We start from the raw sequence: 15,611 nt of genomic DNA on the forward strand, positions 1-15,611 counted from the left end.
AAATAAAATGCAGCCCAATAAAATATGGTTCAAAAAATGGCTCTGAGCACTATGGGACTCAACTGCTGTGGTCATAAGTCCCCTAGAACTTAGAACTACTTAAACCTAACTAACCTAAGGACAGCACACAACACCCAGCCATCACGAGGCAGAGAAAATCCCTGACCCCGCCGGGAATCGAACCCGGGAAATAAAATATGGTACACAGTGATCTGTACGCCCCAAGTGCCATACAATGGGGGGTCCTCTCACTGGAGCAAGAAGCCATGCATTATAGAGCTGTGGCCCATGGGAAGATGAGGACCTCAACCTTTCTACGTGGCTGGAAGGAAGTATGTCACAGTCACATTGTGGGCTTTACTAGACAGAGCTTATTATCTGTCACTTCCAGCCACTCATCCTTCCACCGATGCAAGACTCTGGACCTCAACAGCAATGCTACAGCCTGTAGGATGATGGCTCTCTGAAATAACTGAGGAATATGACATGCCTCATTGTCTGCTGGATCCTTCCTTTTATTCCCTGCATACCAATGTGCCCTGGTATCCATAAGAAAGATACCTCCTTCCCCAGTCGTCATAGTTGGAGGAGGACATCCTGGATGTTCTGGACAACTTTATCTGCTGGGTACAAACAATGTAGAGAATCAGAATAGACAAGAAATTTAGCACTAGAAGAACATCTTATCTGCGCCAGTGCCCGCAAGATCACATGTAACTCTGCGTTGAAGACAGAAGAGTCTTGAGGCAGTCGGACATGATCCCTGAAAAACAACAGAGCAACCAACGGAGTCCCCCTGTTTAGACTCATCTGTAAACAGAGCTATGTAGTTGTGGTGCTCATATAAAATGTCAGAAAACAGTGCATTTAACACAGAAGCAGGGGTGCAATCTCTCCTGTACTGCACTAAATCTAAAATGACTCTGGGCCTCTGCAACAAAAAGGGTGGCAAACAGTTAAAACCTTGGATTGGAGGTTGGACCTGCTCCACTCCAAGTGACTCCAGTAAATGCTACACCTGGATCCCAAATGGCCTCAATGCTCTGAACAATGGGAGAAAAGGTACTCCAGAGGGGGACGAACAACAGTATGTTATGCAGATGAATTTGGTGTGGCAAGGAACTTGTATGACTGACTCACCGCGAGGAGTTGCTGTTGAATTGTAAGTGATGGTTCACCAGCCTCAGCACAGACACTGTGTATGGGGCTAGTCCTATAAGCATCCATGGTCAGGTTAATCCCGTCATGGTGTACAGCATCAATGATCTTCAGATAAGAAAGTGTTGCCAATCCAGACACCATGCACCTATAGTCTAGCTGCGAAAACATGAAAGCCCTAAAAAACTGGAGCAGACATGACCTGTCCGTTGCCGGCCGGAGTGGTCGAGCGGTTCTAGGAGCTTCAGTCTGGAACCACGCGACTGCAACGGTCATAGGTTCGAATCCTGCCTCGGGCATGTATGTGTGTGATGTCCTTAGGTTAGTTAGGTTTAAGTAGTTCCAAGTTCTAGGGGACTGATGACCTCAGCTGTTAAGTGCCATAGTGCTCAAAGCCATTTGACCTGTCCACTCCCCAAGACCTATGGAGCCCACTCCTCTAACCCCTGCAATGTAAGTTGCAACTGACAGATAACTGTTGCAATACAGGAAACATAGGAGGAGGAACAGGAAATAGCAAAATTGCCCACAAATAAGGAGCACTGTATAGGACTGTAGACATGATACTGTTCATGGCCATGGTGGAGAGGGTAACACTTAAAATTGTGCCCTGAGGGACACTGTTCTCTTGCTCACAACTATCTGACAGCGTGTCACCAACTCAGGTCCTAAAATAGCACAGTGACAGGAAAGACCATACAAAGATGGGGAAATGGCCACAAAAGCCTCACTGATACAGTTGTGTGAGAATAAAGTGTCTCCAAGTAGTATCATATGCCCTATTGATATTGAAGAATATGCCAATACAGTGATGTTTATGCTGGAAAGCTTGCTGAATTGCCACCTCTAGCAGGATCAGGTTGTCGACAATGGACCAAAATCTCCAGAATCCACACTGTGAGTGGCTAAGGAGTTGCCTGGTCTCTTAACAACCACACCAGATGACTGTCAATCATTCACTCAAGGATCTTTCCTGCATAGCTCGTTAAAGCGATACTCTGACAACTACTGGGCAAGGTGCGATCCTTTACCGGTATGAAGAGGGGCATCAGAATTGCCTCCCTCCATGAGTTGGGGAAGATGCCTGTCTGCCATATAAGATTAAAAAATTCAAGGAGGACTTCTTTTGATGCTACTGACAAATGTCGAGGCATGCAGTACTGGGTTTTGTTGTGACTAGGTGCAGTGTCATGAGTCTCAGAGAGTGCCGATTCCAGTTCCCACATGGAGAAAAGGGAGTTGGAGGCTTCAGAACAGGATGATCTGAAGTCAAACTTGGCCCTCTCTACAGTCACACGGTAGTGACAAAATGTCAGATCCTGGCTTGGATTGGCTGTAGTTTTTAAAAAAAATGATCAGAAAGCATCTGAGCGATGTCTCTGGGCACTGTTTGGAGACACCTGCATTTCAGCACTGCATATATTGGTACACAACTGTTTTTACCAGAAATCTTCTGGATGGCTTCCCATACTTTTGAAGAACAAGTGGAACAACTGATTGGAGCCTTGGCTCTAGCGACTCAAAAGGTAAAGAGATCATCTGCTGTTGAGCAACATTTAAACCATTGAAGAGCTGCACACCTGGTCTGGATTGCTCAACTGCACTCATCTGTCCACAAGGCACAGGTTGCCTCCTAAGAAGACGTGAGGACTTTGTGATCGATAGGTCAGCAGCATGTTGGATCACTCTTGTGATTGGGTCCATCCACTACTAGACACTGTCATGGTGTTCAAACACAGCCAGTTGGCTGAACAGTGTCCAGTTAACCCTGCTGACCATTCATTTTGATGGCTTCTCTACAGGAAATGCTCCATCCAGTAGATGAACGTGGAGCGACAGGTGATCACTAGCATGAAGGTCATCAATGACCTCATATTCAACAGTCTGCAAGAGTTGGAGAGCAGAAAGAGAGGTCGATGGCTGAGAATAGCCCAGAAGTATCACAGACATGAGTTGCAGTACATGTGTTGAGGATGCACAGCTCATGAGACATCATGAGACTCTCCAAAACCCGACCACGAGTGCAAGTAGAGATCAAGCCCCAAGTACATAATGGGCATTGCACTCTTTCAGTAGGGGAAATGGTCTGGGGAGTTGTTTTATAGGATCTGAGAGAGTCTAAGAGTCTATTGCATATTGTGGAGATAAATACAGAGAGCAAACAGTGATCCTCTGGCACATATGAATTTCAACTGTAGCTGCTTGGAGATTAGTAGCCAGGTGTAGAGAAGTAGAGTGGTGCACATTAGTGGCAAACACAGCAACACCTCCCTTGACCCTTTCCCCAGTCAGGTCATCCTTGCAGTGTAGCATATAGCCCTGTAGCACAGGGATGTCAGTATCTTTAAAATGTGTTTCTCGTAGGTGCAAGCACAAGGGGCCAGGAATTTCAGTTCCTCCACATGAGGCCTTAAACCATTCATATTAACTATAGTATGGGAGACATTACATCAGTGTGGTTTTAATTTACCCCCATTTTTGCACCAGGGAGGTGGAACACTTGTAGAACAAAGGTGAGTGGAAGGGCTGCCTGGATCCAAGACACATAAGTCCATGATGTCCACATCATCAGTCCGACATGCAAGAATGATGTCTGATGGTGTCAGAGAGAGCTTTTGTCCCTGCAAGGGGGCATTCAGAGGCACACTGATTTTCGTGTGCCTTCTGAATGCTCACTGCGGATCTGTTGTTGGTCTTTCCTGTCGCAGCTCCCTGGGTTGCTTTGTTGTTACTCGCTTTTCTTTGGCATGTACACGTGCAAGTACAGGTGCCTGTGGTGGATATAGGTACACTGGATGTTGTCTGCATCCAAGCGTACACCTTGGGAAGACATTTCTGCACCGTGGAAGAATATGAAGTGTCAAGGACAGGGAGTTTCGTCATCTTATATTCTTTTTTGGCTTCGGTGTGGGGGATCTGCTTGGTTGCTTTTATTTCCTGTATTTTGTGTTCCTTGGCAAAAAGAGGGCAGTATCGGCTCCAGATTGGATGGCTCCAAAAGCAGTTTATACAGATCACTGGAGATGGGCAGTCAGTCAAAGTGTCATGGGCTGCTTTTATACCCACACATCACCTCATCTCCGTAACTCATGGTTGTATGGCCGAAATCATGGTATTTATAGCACCACATAGGATTTGGTATATAAGGCCTAGCTGTAAGTCCTGTAAGTCAAAGGAACCCTGCCACAATATGTTCAGGCAGCATTAGAGAATTGAATGTGACAATGAAAGTGCAGTCTTTTCAGTTTCTCCATTATTCCTTCATGTTCATTGCTCTACACTGACTATCTCCTGAGATGCCCACTCTTGTTTCAGCTCCACGATGTCCCTAGCTATATCACGGCACATTACCACACCCTTGCTTGAGTTGGGAGAGTTGTTCATCTCAACAATGATGTCATATTCACTCGATTTGTGTGATTTCTTGATAAGTGTCACCTGCTTTGAACTGTTAGTTTTGACCAACAAGGAACCATTACGAAGTATTTTAATAGATTTTAAAGTGCCAGCAAGTCCTTCCAAACCCTTATGGATGTAGAAGTGGGACATTTTTTCAAACGTCCCCTCCTTCCTCTTTATAACCAGAAACACACTATGATTTGCAAGTCCATGAGTCCTGTTAAGCAAGTCCAACTGATTCTTACTGTCATGAGGGCTAGCCTCCCTCACTCTTTTGGATGAATGGTTGAGTACTCCCAGGCGGTACACACTTCCCACTGGGAGGAGAAGAAGGTCTAAGGGTTCCATTTTAGTCCCACGAGCAGCAGCTACGGAAATAAGGGTCCACTCAGATAGTGCCCTGTGTGCCTGAGTAAGTCTTATATAACCGCGGAGCGGCAGGTTCCCCAGAGGTTGCTCACTAACGACTATTCCACCTCAACAGCCATGCACCTCATCAATGAGCAGCACACCTAGAGACTGAAGGTATTTTTTTTATAGAGATTTTTACAATCCTTGTGATCTGGGCGGTCAAGCCAAGATCCCCATTCCTTGTGACACACAATGTTCCACTGCCACACCACACAGCAATTGCTGAAGCATGGCCAGAGCTTATGATGACAGAGGACTGGCGGTGCTTACCAGTTCCCAGCTCAGGATGCCCAGGTTTGCCATGCCCGTACTCAGCAAACAACTGCTGAACCCCTGAGAGCAGGTACATACTCCTTGGCTGCATGGGGATGTTACAGCTCAAGCATCAACAGTGCGATCCCCATGTTGTCAGGGGGCTACAAGTGAGAGCATACACGACAAACCCACCACAACGGACTGCCTACAACATTGGCTTTCAGTTGCAAAGATAGATCCACTTGAATGGTAGGTGCAAAAGATAACAGTGCACAATGGAGAGTTAGTGCACCACAATAAGGCAACCTTTGCCAAATGGAACTTCTGTAAAATTTGGAAACTGGAGGTCAAACCCAATATGGGAACCAGAATTGAAAAAGCCAAAAAAAAGAGCAAATAGCTTCAGACGTCCAAGAACAGTCAAAATACCAAAGTAAAAACATGACTACTTAAACGATTTCCATTAGTTGCCTCTTACTACATGCAAGGAACGGCCATGGGTATATTCCAGCCCCTGACATTCGTTGAATATAAGTCCACAGTTAATGCTCATGCAAATGTCAATTTGTATCCCCTTCCTAGGCCAGAGGAATTGTTGGCTACAGACCATTATTTTTCAAAAATCAAGTTCGCTGATGCCTACTTTCAGCTGCCTGTAGGGGACTAGCCAAAACATTTTTTGGTGATTAATACATCATTCAGCATGCATTGTTATAACAGGTTGCCATTCGGGGTTGCAAATGCTTCAGGACACTTTACAGGTACCTTGAGCAACCAAGATATACCCAACAGTGCTAATTATTGAGATGACTTGCTAGTTACTGGGGCCACACGGGACCAGCACTTACGCAACCTACAGATGATGCCCGAGTGGCTCCAAGCCCATGATCTGCATTTTTGCTTCCACAAATGTAGTTTCTTTGAGACAAGTGTCTAGTACTTGGGGCATATGTCGAGAAAAGATGGCCTCTCCTCTTCTCTCTCTCTCTCTCTCTCTCTCTCTCTCTCTCTCTCTCTCTCTCTCTCTCTCTCTCACACACACACACACACACACACACACACACACACACAGAGAGAGAGAGAGAGAGAGAGAGAGAGAGAGAGAGAGAGAGAGATAGAGAGAGAGAGAGAGAGAGAGAGAGAATCACGTGTGTGGATGCAATCACTAACTTCCCAGCTCTTAAGAATAACAAAGAACTACAGTCAATCCTCGGCAAAGTAAATTATAATACCAAGTTTATTCTCAATGTGGGCCGCATTTCCCATAGGTTCAATCAGTTGTGTAAAAGCAGCTTTAAATCTGTGTGGTAAAACATGTGCCAGAAGGCTTTCGTGCAACTTAAGAAGTGCCTTAGGTTGGCCCCTTGTTTAGCAACGTTCTATCATAACAAACATTTAACGCTTATCGTTGATGCATTGGATTGGCGCGTTGATGCCGTACTCTCCCACAAATACTTCGACGGCTCAGGACATTCGATCGCATTTCTATCTAAAACATTAAATGTGACACAAAGGAATTATTCCCAATTGAGAAAGAAGCATTGGCTATCATATACTGGGACAAGACATTTCACCAGATCACCAATCACAAACCTCATATTTAACTGTTAGACCCCCATTTGAGATTGCTGATAAAACCGTGCAAAGGCTGCAACAGTGGGCATTGTTCCTGAGTAACTACAGCTACGAGATCCATTATAGGCCCACCATGCATATTTTCCCACACTGATGCACTTTCCCACTTGCAATGTGGCTCCGATGCGACTTCGATAGGCATGAAGTGCTGTGTTCTGCCTTAGGTGCAAATCAGCAACAAACCCTTGATGAATTTCTGATATGGAGCACAAAATACCAGCAGAAACAGTCCGTGACCCCCTCCTCCACAGGGAGTTGACTGCTGTATGGCAGGGTTGGCTGGAGCATATGGCTAAGGACACTAATCGGGAATAGCGCATCTATTTTTTCTTATGGCACATGCTTAACATCACTGAGAGGGTTATTTTGTTTGCTGTGGATAATTCTGAATGACGGATGGTAGTTCCTCCCACACTCTGCTCCTGCATATTGTAGCTCATCCACCTGCACACTGGGGAACTACAGAATTAATGCAACAACGTGCCATCGTCCGTATTGGCTTGGGGTTGCCACCACCACTGAACATACCATTCAGATTGCCACACCTGCACCCACTGCCCATCAGCCCCAGCACAGCAATCCAGTCCTTGGCCATGCCTTGACCACCCCTGGCAAAGAGTGCATACTGATTTCATCTGTCCATTCCGGGAGCAATGTGGATGCTCGTTCTTGATGCCCTCTCTTAACTTCAAAATGTCGCGTGGATGGCACCAACTACAATGGCAGCTACTATCCATCCTGTGACTATCATATTTGCAATGGAGGGGACACCTTCAAACATGGTTTCCAACAACTGCCCTCAATTTATGGCACTTGTGTTCTAGGATTTTTGTCAGCGCAATGGCACTGAACACCTGACTATCGCCCCTTTACATCTCACGTTCAATTCAAAGTCCAAGTGAATGGTCAGGACATTTAAGATATAATTGTGCAAAATAATGATCACAGTCGACTCCAGAAAAGCACTCATCAGCTTCCTTGCAACCTAAATGGCCCAGCACTGTGATGCGTGCAGTCCGGGCAAAATGTTACACAGGCGCAGACCTTGCACTCTCCTCGACCTGCTGCACCTAACTCGGCAGGCCCACCGCCCCTGAACACAGCCATATTACCACGTGGACTAGCGCATCTGAGCTTGTGCCTTTGGCCAGAATCCCTGGTCAACCCAACGAACAGTCAGTAGCAACAGGGGGAAGACACATGTTTGAGGTTTCAGCCTGGCAGCAGCATTTGCTTCAACATTGGAATCAGCTCCATCAGTGATGTAACATACTGCTGCCCCCACCCCCCTTGCCCTTCTATTTCCGAGTGGGCATGACCTCAGCAACCACTTCATGCCAGTGCCAAATATCCCAGTCTGCCTCTTACTGCTACAACCTCTCATCTTACGTCCACGACTTCAGGAAGTCAACAACAACCAGCAAAGGGAGCCACTGAACATGGAACCACTTCCACCCACTACACCAGTTACAGCTTCCACCCCCCAGCACCAGTGGTCCTCTTCCTTCACCCTCAGCAGAGGTTGAGCATTTTTCGACTGCGGTGCCCATGGAGGCTCAATCGTTGGTCTCATCTCTGCCACGTCTGGCAACCACTCCCCAGCAAGCAGGCCCGAACTCCACCCCAAACCCCGTCAATCAGTCAGGATCCCCCCACAGACAGCGTCACCTTTCAACCCAGCCAATCATATTAAGGTCCTACTGCAGGACCCTTTGGAGGAGATACCTGCATGTCCCTCTCCATTCCTTGGCAAAGATGGCACAGGCCAGCCATTTCCGGCTCTCTGTGCTGAAGATGATTCAGATTCCCTGCCTAACCTGAGTATCAACAGGAGAATATGTCAGAGATACTCACTCTACATACGACAGGCAAAAGTCATGCCCACACAAGGCACCACAGCCAAGGCAAGCCCATCACGTGGCACTGTTACCTGACATGCAGATGAGGTACTAAGTACTGAGGCCCAAATAGCCTCTGTTAGTGTCTTCTAATCTCTTAAGCCTTTGGTTATACACCATTGAACTGTAGAGTCTTCACCCTGCCTGATTTATGTTTGTGATCTGGATTGTTCCCTAGACTGCTGTATATGCACAAGAAGCCTTTGCTATACTCTAGACTTGGTTTTGTTATTTGTTCACTTCTTTAACTCTGCTGCATTTGACTCCCAGTTTTGTTCTGCCAGACTCAGCGTTATCATCAGTAAGAGTGATCAGAAAACTGTGTTCTATAGATGCAGAGTAGGATAGAAAAGTTTCCACCAGAGATTGAAAGCCTTATTGGGGGTCTGTTCAGGATGACCTAGTACTATGGAAACAAGGAGTATACCAAAATCATGCCATGTGAGAAAATGTTAGTATGCCAGACTATCCAGACAATAATGAAAAGATGCACAGAGCAAACATAAGTGTCACACAGATAAAGAACAACCAACAAAATCAGCAGTTGCACAGCACTGCATTTGTAATGGACATATTATTAATCACAGTGACACCATGTTTTTCCTAAAGTCTAACACATTCTGATATTGCACCTTAAAAAGAGTCTGTAGAGCTCTAACTACACAGTGAACTTATAAATAAATATAGTTGTTTCCAAGTAAGTCGGTGGGAAGAATGATCGTACTGGTGGCAGCTTAGGGACTTGTTCCAACTGCACAACACTTCCCTCCTTTCCCTGCACCACAAGAGCAATGCTCAGACACTGCCTGGTCATGACAAAAAAAGGAAGGACGTAGGCAATACAAAACGATATCTAAGGATGGCAACAACTCAGCTTGCCATTATTGTGCTATCTGAAGGATGCCACCCAAGTTGACACCCAAGAAGGGTTTATAATGACATTTTCTGTCACCATGACCTCTCCTTTTTCATATATTTTCTGTCATTGGTAGCACACATCCAAAACATATAAGCTTAATAAATTTTAAATTTTATGGGGTATTGTTTTAGTTTCCTACAAGTATATTGAGAGAGGTTGTCTTTACTTATTTTTTTTTCTTATCTCAATAATGGACCGATGTAATAGAAATAATTTATCTGAATAAACTGCTTGTAAATACAATGGTAATGACTGCTATCATCCTGTACATCAGATCTGGATACATGCTGCAGCACCAGTCTGCCAGCAGACTACACTTAAATATTCTGCCAAGGGCATCTGTGTGGGCCAGCCACCAAAAGCCATCCACGACTTGTGCACATGGCACAGTACCTGCTGCACTATCTAGCAGAGCTTTTCTCTATGGAAGGACACCATGGCAGGAGCCCGTCCTCAGACTGTCTTCTACTGCTTGTAGTACAGTTTCTAAGTTTGTCATTTACTTGAATGGGAGTAAATGAACTTTTGTTGTAAGTCACCATACTATTGGTTGTGCCTAGCACTACGACACTAACATCAGCTGTTAAAGAAGAAACAGACTTTATGCTAGGTCCCACCACCCCCTCACTGTATCAGTGTGTACGGGGAGATCTGTAATTACAACCTTTCCAACAATGTAATACTTTTATATACTCTTGCAGCTATTCCATTATAACATACTCATACTAATGAAAGCCCTATCTAGGAATCAGTAAGGATAACTATCTCAGACATGTGATACTACAAACAAATAATGATACAAGTTACACTTACTCTTCACTTTCAATTGACTTCTCTTCGGCGACAAAGTTCCATGGAATTAAACCTTCATGTCCAGTCCTTAGATTTCTGACTTTCCACCAATCTGGCTCACTGGAAGTAAATTTGTTACAGTATACATGCACTGAAAACTCCAAGTAAACACAACAAGCTACCTTTGTGAAAAGATTAGAGGAAACTGGGATGTAAAAAAACTATTTACCTGTCATCAAGAACTTCCATGTGATCCCCCTTCATGAATGAAACATCTGCTACTTCTCTTGCCTGATAATCATAGACAGCAACCACAATACGTCTTGATGCACCTGGATGGTCTGTTGAATAAAATAGTTCAAACATCAGTAAAAACATCCTGACTAGATACTTATTATGTTATCAGCAAATAATTTTCCTATTTTTAGACTCAAACAGATCAGCAACTAAGAGTAATCACAAATGTATTGGAGTCTCTTTCTTGTGAAAAAGCATGAAACTGAAGTATCTTTCTAGCTGTATGTGTACTCTGCAGTACAACTTTATGAAAATCAAATCTGCTACTTCCAATCAACCCAATACCACATATTTGCAAAAATTATCTAGGCTACAGAGATACAAAAATTTGCTGTGTGGTTACATAGGAAAAATATCAGTGGTTTTGATCTGTCTGCATATAATCATAAAGCCCATATACCATCACCATGACAGTTAAAGATAAGTAAGAGGGTGAAAAGGGTGCCCCGAGAGGATCACGGAATAAAAAATACCCTTTGTTAGTTAACTGCGGGTTTCCCCATGTTAGGACACTAGTCTCTTTTTAAAAGTGTGTTATTCCAACCTTTTGTGTGCTCCTTATCTCTGAAAGAAGGTGACCTTGACTCAGAACTGCTCCTAGTCCTTGCTCTTGGAATAGCTACTACAACACAAAATAATTACAAACTTAAGAAACATGATAGAATTTGTTGATAAACTGTGGTTTAAGTACCTGAAAACACTATCAATGTAATATCTGAAAATATAAAAGGCCGATCACTACTTTCCGACAGAGAAAACAGCAAGCAAGTAAGTAATAAAAATCAGTAATGATGTTTCAGAGAGAGAGAGAGAGAGAGAGAAAGTCAGGCAAAGACTATAAACATCAGTCAGTAGCACTAAATTTGTAATTTCCAGTGTAGAGCGCATTGTGCCACATGCAGTACACAGTATTACCAGTTTTACTCTAAGAAATCATTGATCTGGTTAATAATAATAATAATTATAATTATAATAATAATAAAGGGTAAAATAAATTTAATGAGACACATAATTAACCATAAATAATAGTACAATAAGTAAAAGGCCACTGAATATCATTCTGGGGTTCTGTTCTGATAAAGAGTATCAACATCAAAGCAAATGGGTGCTGTGCTAATGATAGGATTACTACGTCCATAACTTTTGTGGACATTGGTTATTGCTGGCAGAGAGCATTGAAGTGTTAAGAAACCAGGTGGTGTGGCGATGGCGATGTGCAGTGACAAGGGGCTGAGTACCATGTGATATTCCAACCTATAACATCATTATTGGGGAGGGTAGTTCGCCACCATTATGTTCATGATGAACGGCATAAAGCACGCAAGACAAGTGTTACAGTACAAAGTGTGTGGCATGGGACAGAAAAAGAAAGCATAATGATAACACTATGGAGTATGCTCCATCCCTCTAATCACAGAACCCATCATCACCCACATTCTTACTTGCACACCAACATCCTAAGAGGTGTGAAATATCACAAATTCATTTATTTATAATTATCAGACAAACATGTTCATTTTCATTGCTTAAAATGGCTTTCAGGAAAGCTTAAATGAGTGCCTAATAACACAACACGAGATATAACACAATATACGTAAATAAAGTTGACACCAAAGTCAGAATTGAGGTGTGTAAGATCACTAAACAGGCTAATTGTAGTAACTGACTGAAGCATCACAAAATATGTAAAAACCATATGTTGTTTTATTTAATTACCATTCACAATATTTGGTTTTTATATATTTTGTAATGTTTAAATGAATTACTTCAAGCAGCCTGTATAATGATTTCATACACCTCTATTCTGATTTGAGATATCAAGTTTATTAATAAATATTGCAGTTTATTAATAAATATTTCATCACACCTTGTGGTCTATTATTAGGCAGACATTCCAGCCTATATCAAAACCATTTTAAACAATGATAATAAAGATCTTCATCTAATATTATAAATTAACAAAATTTTTGACATTGGACACTTGCATGTTAACTCATCATTAGCGCCCTCTGCCTGCGATTACTTGTGTCAATGCAGCAATAAGATGCACTTGACTACTGGTAGCACATGTTCATGGTAGTTACACATGTTCATGGTAGTTACCAACACTGGTGTTTATACTCTTACAAGAACGGCACCCCAGGATGGTATGCTATGGCTTTTGGCCTTATTTGTATGAGGGTTTCCCAGAAAGTAACGCCCTGCATTTTTTTCTGAGCCGAAACAATGCTATGAAAGCAAAATGTTTTGTATGTATTATCTGAAGTCTCTTGAGGGAGCGCACCAAGTTTCTGTCACTTCTGAGTGCAGACCACAATGAAGGTAATTTGGAAAGGAAAGGAAAGGAAAACAACTGTATTGGAAAATATTAAAAAAAACACACATCATGGGTAACAAGAAATAAAATAAAAGTGCATCAATAATGTTGAAACCAGCTAAATATGTCTGGTTAATAGAAGAGGGGAAAAACGTCTTGCTCAAGGCAGATCACTTCCAAAAACAAATTTATTGTGAAATGTATGTGACATGGTGCATTCTACAGTTCTGTTAAAATTATCTCAGATTCATATAGTGATTCTTATGTCTTCAATTGATAAACATTACCCAAGCCTATCTATTACATTAACCTATTGTGTATCTGCTGTCAGCTCATCGAAGGAGTAATGAGGAATTTCTTGTCAAGTACATAACATGGTACTGTTATTATTTATACTTTTCATCATTACTGCAAAGGAAAAAGCCACAGTACCGCCAATAATGACATAAATTGCATATTTATTTTAATGAACAGCTGCCAAATTGAGCAACTTGGAAGCAGATAACCACAAAATAGTGAAGCAACTTCAATCACTTAATAGAAGCAAGTCTTCCGGTACAGACTGCATACCAATTAGATTCCTTGCAGCGTATGCTGATGCAATAGCTCATAACTTAAGTATCATATACAACTACTCGCTAAAAGAAAGATCCATACCCAAAGACTGGAAAGTTGTGAAGATCACACCAATATGAAAGGTAGCAGAAGTAATCCACTAAATCATAGACCCATATCATTAATGTCGATCCACAGAAGGGTTATGGAACATATATTGAGTTTGAACATTATGAATTACCTTGAAGAGAACAGTCTATTAACACACAGTCAACATGGATTTAGAAAACATCATTATTGTGAAACACAACCACCTCTTTACACACACGGACTGTTGAGTGCTATTGACAAGGGATTTCAAATTGATTCCGTATTTCTAGATTTCCTGAAGGCTTTTGACACTGTACCATACAAGCGGCTTGTAGTGAAACTGCGAGCTCACAGAATATCGTCTCAGTTACGTGACTGGATTCATGATTCCTGACAAAGAGGTCACAGTTCATAGTAACTGATGGAAAGTCATCGTGTAAAACAGAAATGACTTCTTGCATTCCCCATGGTAGTGTTATGTCCCCCTGCTGTTCCTCATATATATAAACAATTTAGGAGACAGTCTGAGCAGCTGTCTTAGGTTTTTTGCAGATGATGCTGTCATTTATCGTCTAATAAAGTCATGAGAAGATCAAAAATATATTGCAAAACAATTTACTAAAGATATCTGTATGGTGCAAAAATTGGCAATAGACCATAAACAATGAAAACTGTAACATCATCCACATGAGTGCTAAAAGGAATCTGTTAAACTTCGGTTACACGATAAATCAGTCAAATCTAAAGGCCGTAAATGCAACTAAATACCTAGGAATTAGAATTATGGACAAATTGATCTGGAAAGAACAGACAGAAAACGTTGCGGGGAAGGCAAACCACAGACTGTGTTTTATTGGCAGGACATTTAGAAAATGTAACAGATCTACTACCAGATAGGATTAGCAGAGTACATCAAGAAATTTCAAAGAAGGGCAGCATATTTTGTATTATCATGAAACAGGGGAGACAGTGTCACTGACATGATACAGGATTTGGGGTGGACATAATTAAAACAAAGGCTTTTTTCACTGCGGCAGAATCTTCTCATTAAATTTCAACCATCAACTTAATCCCATGAATTCGAAAATATTTTGTTGATGCCGATCTACATAGGGAGAAATGAACATCATAATAAAATAAATGACATTAGAGCTCGCACAGAAAGATAAAGGTGTTCATTTTTTCTGTGTGCTCTTCGAGATTGGTATAATAGAGAATTATTGTGAAGGTGGTTCAATGAACCCTCTGCCAGGCACTTAAGTGTGGTTTGCAGAGAATCCATGTAGATGTAGATGAATGACTACAAAACAGAAAGGAGTGCCAGACAACATCTACATCTATATCTACATTCTGCAAACCACCGTGAGGTGCATGGCAGAGGGTATGTTCCACTGTACCAGGTATTATGGTTCCTTCCCATTCCATTCACATATACAGTGCAGGGAGAACTACTGTTTAAATGCCTCTGTGCAGGCAGTAATTATTGTCATCTTATCCTCACTATCCCCATGTGAGCGATACGTACTATATGCCTAGAATTATCATTTAAAGCTGGTTCTTGAAGCTTTGTTAATAGACTTGGGATAGTTTACATCTATGTTCAAGAGCCTTCCAGTTTAGTTTCTTCGGTATTTTGTGACACTCTCCCATGAATCAAATAAACCTGTGACCAGTCATGCAGCTCTCTCCTCTGTATATGTTCAATACCCACTGTTAGTCCTATGTGGTACACATCCCACACACTTGAGCCATATTCTAGAACTGGTCACACAAGTGATTTGTATGCTATCTCCATTGTAGACTGATTGCATTTGCCCAATATTCTACCAATAAACCAAAGTCTAACACCTGCTTTATCCACGACTGAGCCTATATGATCTTTCCA

At 42.4% G+C, this 15,611-nt stretch overlaps 1 protein-coding gene across 6 annotated transcripts in view; it reads right to left on the reverse strand.

Moving 5' to 3' along the window:
- The window catches only part of LOC126474137 (tyrosine-protein kinase Src64B), a 276,344-nt gene that overhangs the window by 107,921 nt on the left and 152,812 nt on the right, over positions 1–15,611 (reverse strand). For 4 of the 6 annotated variants that reach the window (XM_050101580.1, XM_050101576.1, XM_050101577.1 and 1 more), the window contains exons 4-6: positions 11,309–11,386; positions 10,697–10,808; positions 10,489–10,587 (exon numbers count right to left, since the gene is read on the reverse strand). In XM_050101580.1, the coding sequence (XP_049957537.1) occupies positions 10,489–10,587; positions 10,697–10,808; positions 11,309–11,386 (289 nt within the window). The remainder of the gene's footprint in view (positions 1–10,488; positions 10,588–10,696; positions 10,809–11,308; positions 11,387–15,611) is intronic. The other 2 variants (XM_050101579.1, XM_050101581.1) reach the window with 2 other exon arrangements.

The sequence above is a fragment of the Schistocerca serialis genome, chromosome 4 (genome assembly GCF_023864345.2).
Source record: "Schistocerca serialis cubense isolate TAMUIC-IGC-003099 chromosome 4, iqSchSeri2.2, whole genome shotgun sequence".
NCBI classification, from domain to species: domain Eukaryota; kingdom Metazoa; phylum Arthropoda; class Insecta; order Orthoptera; family Acrididae; genus Schistocerca; species Schistocerca serialis.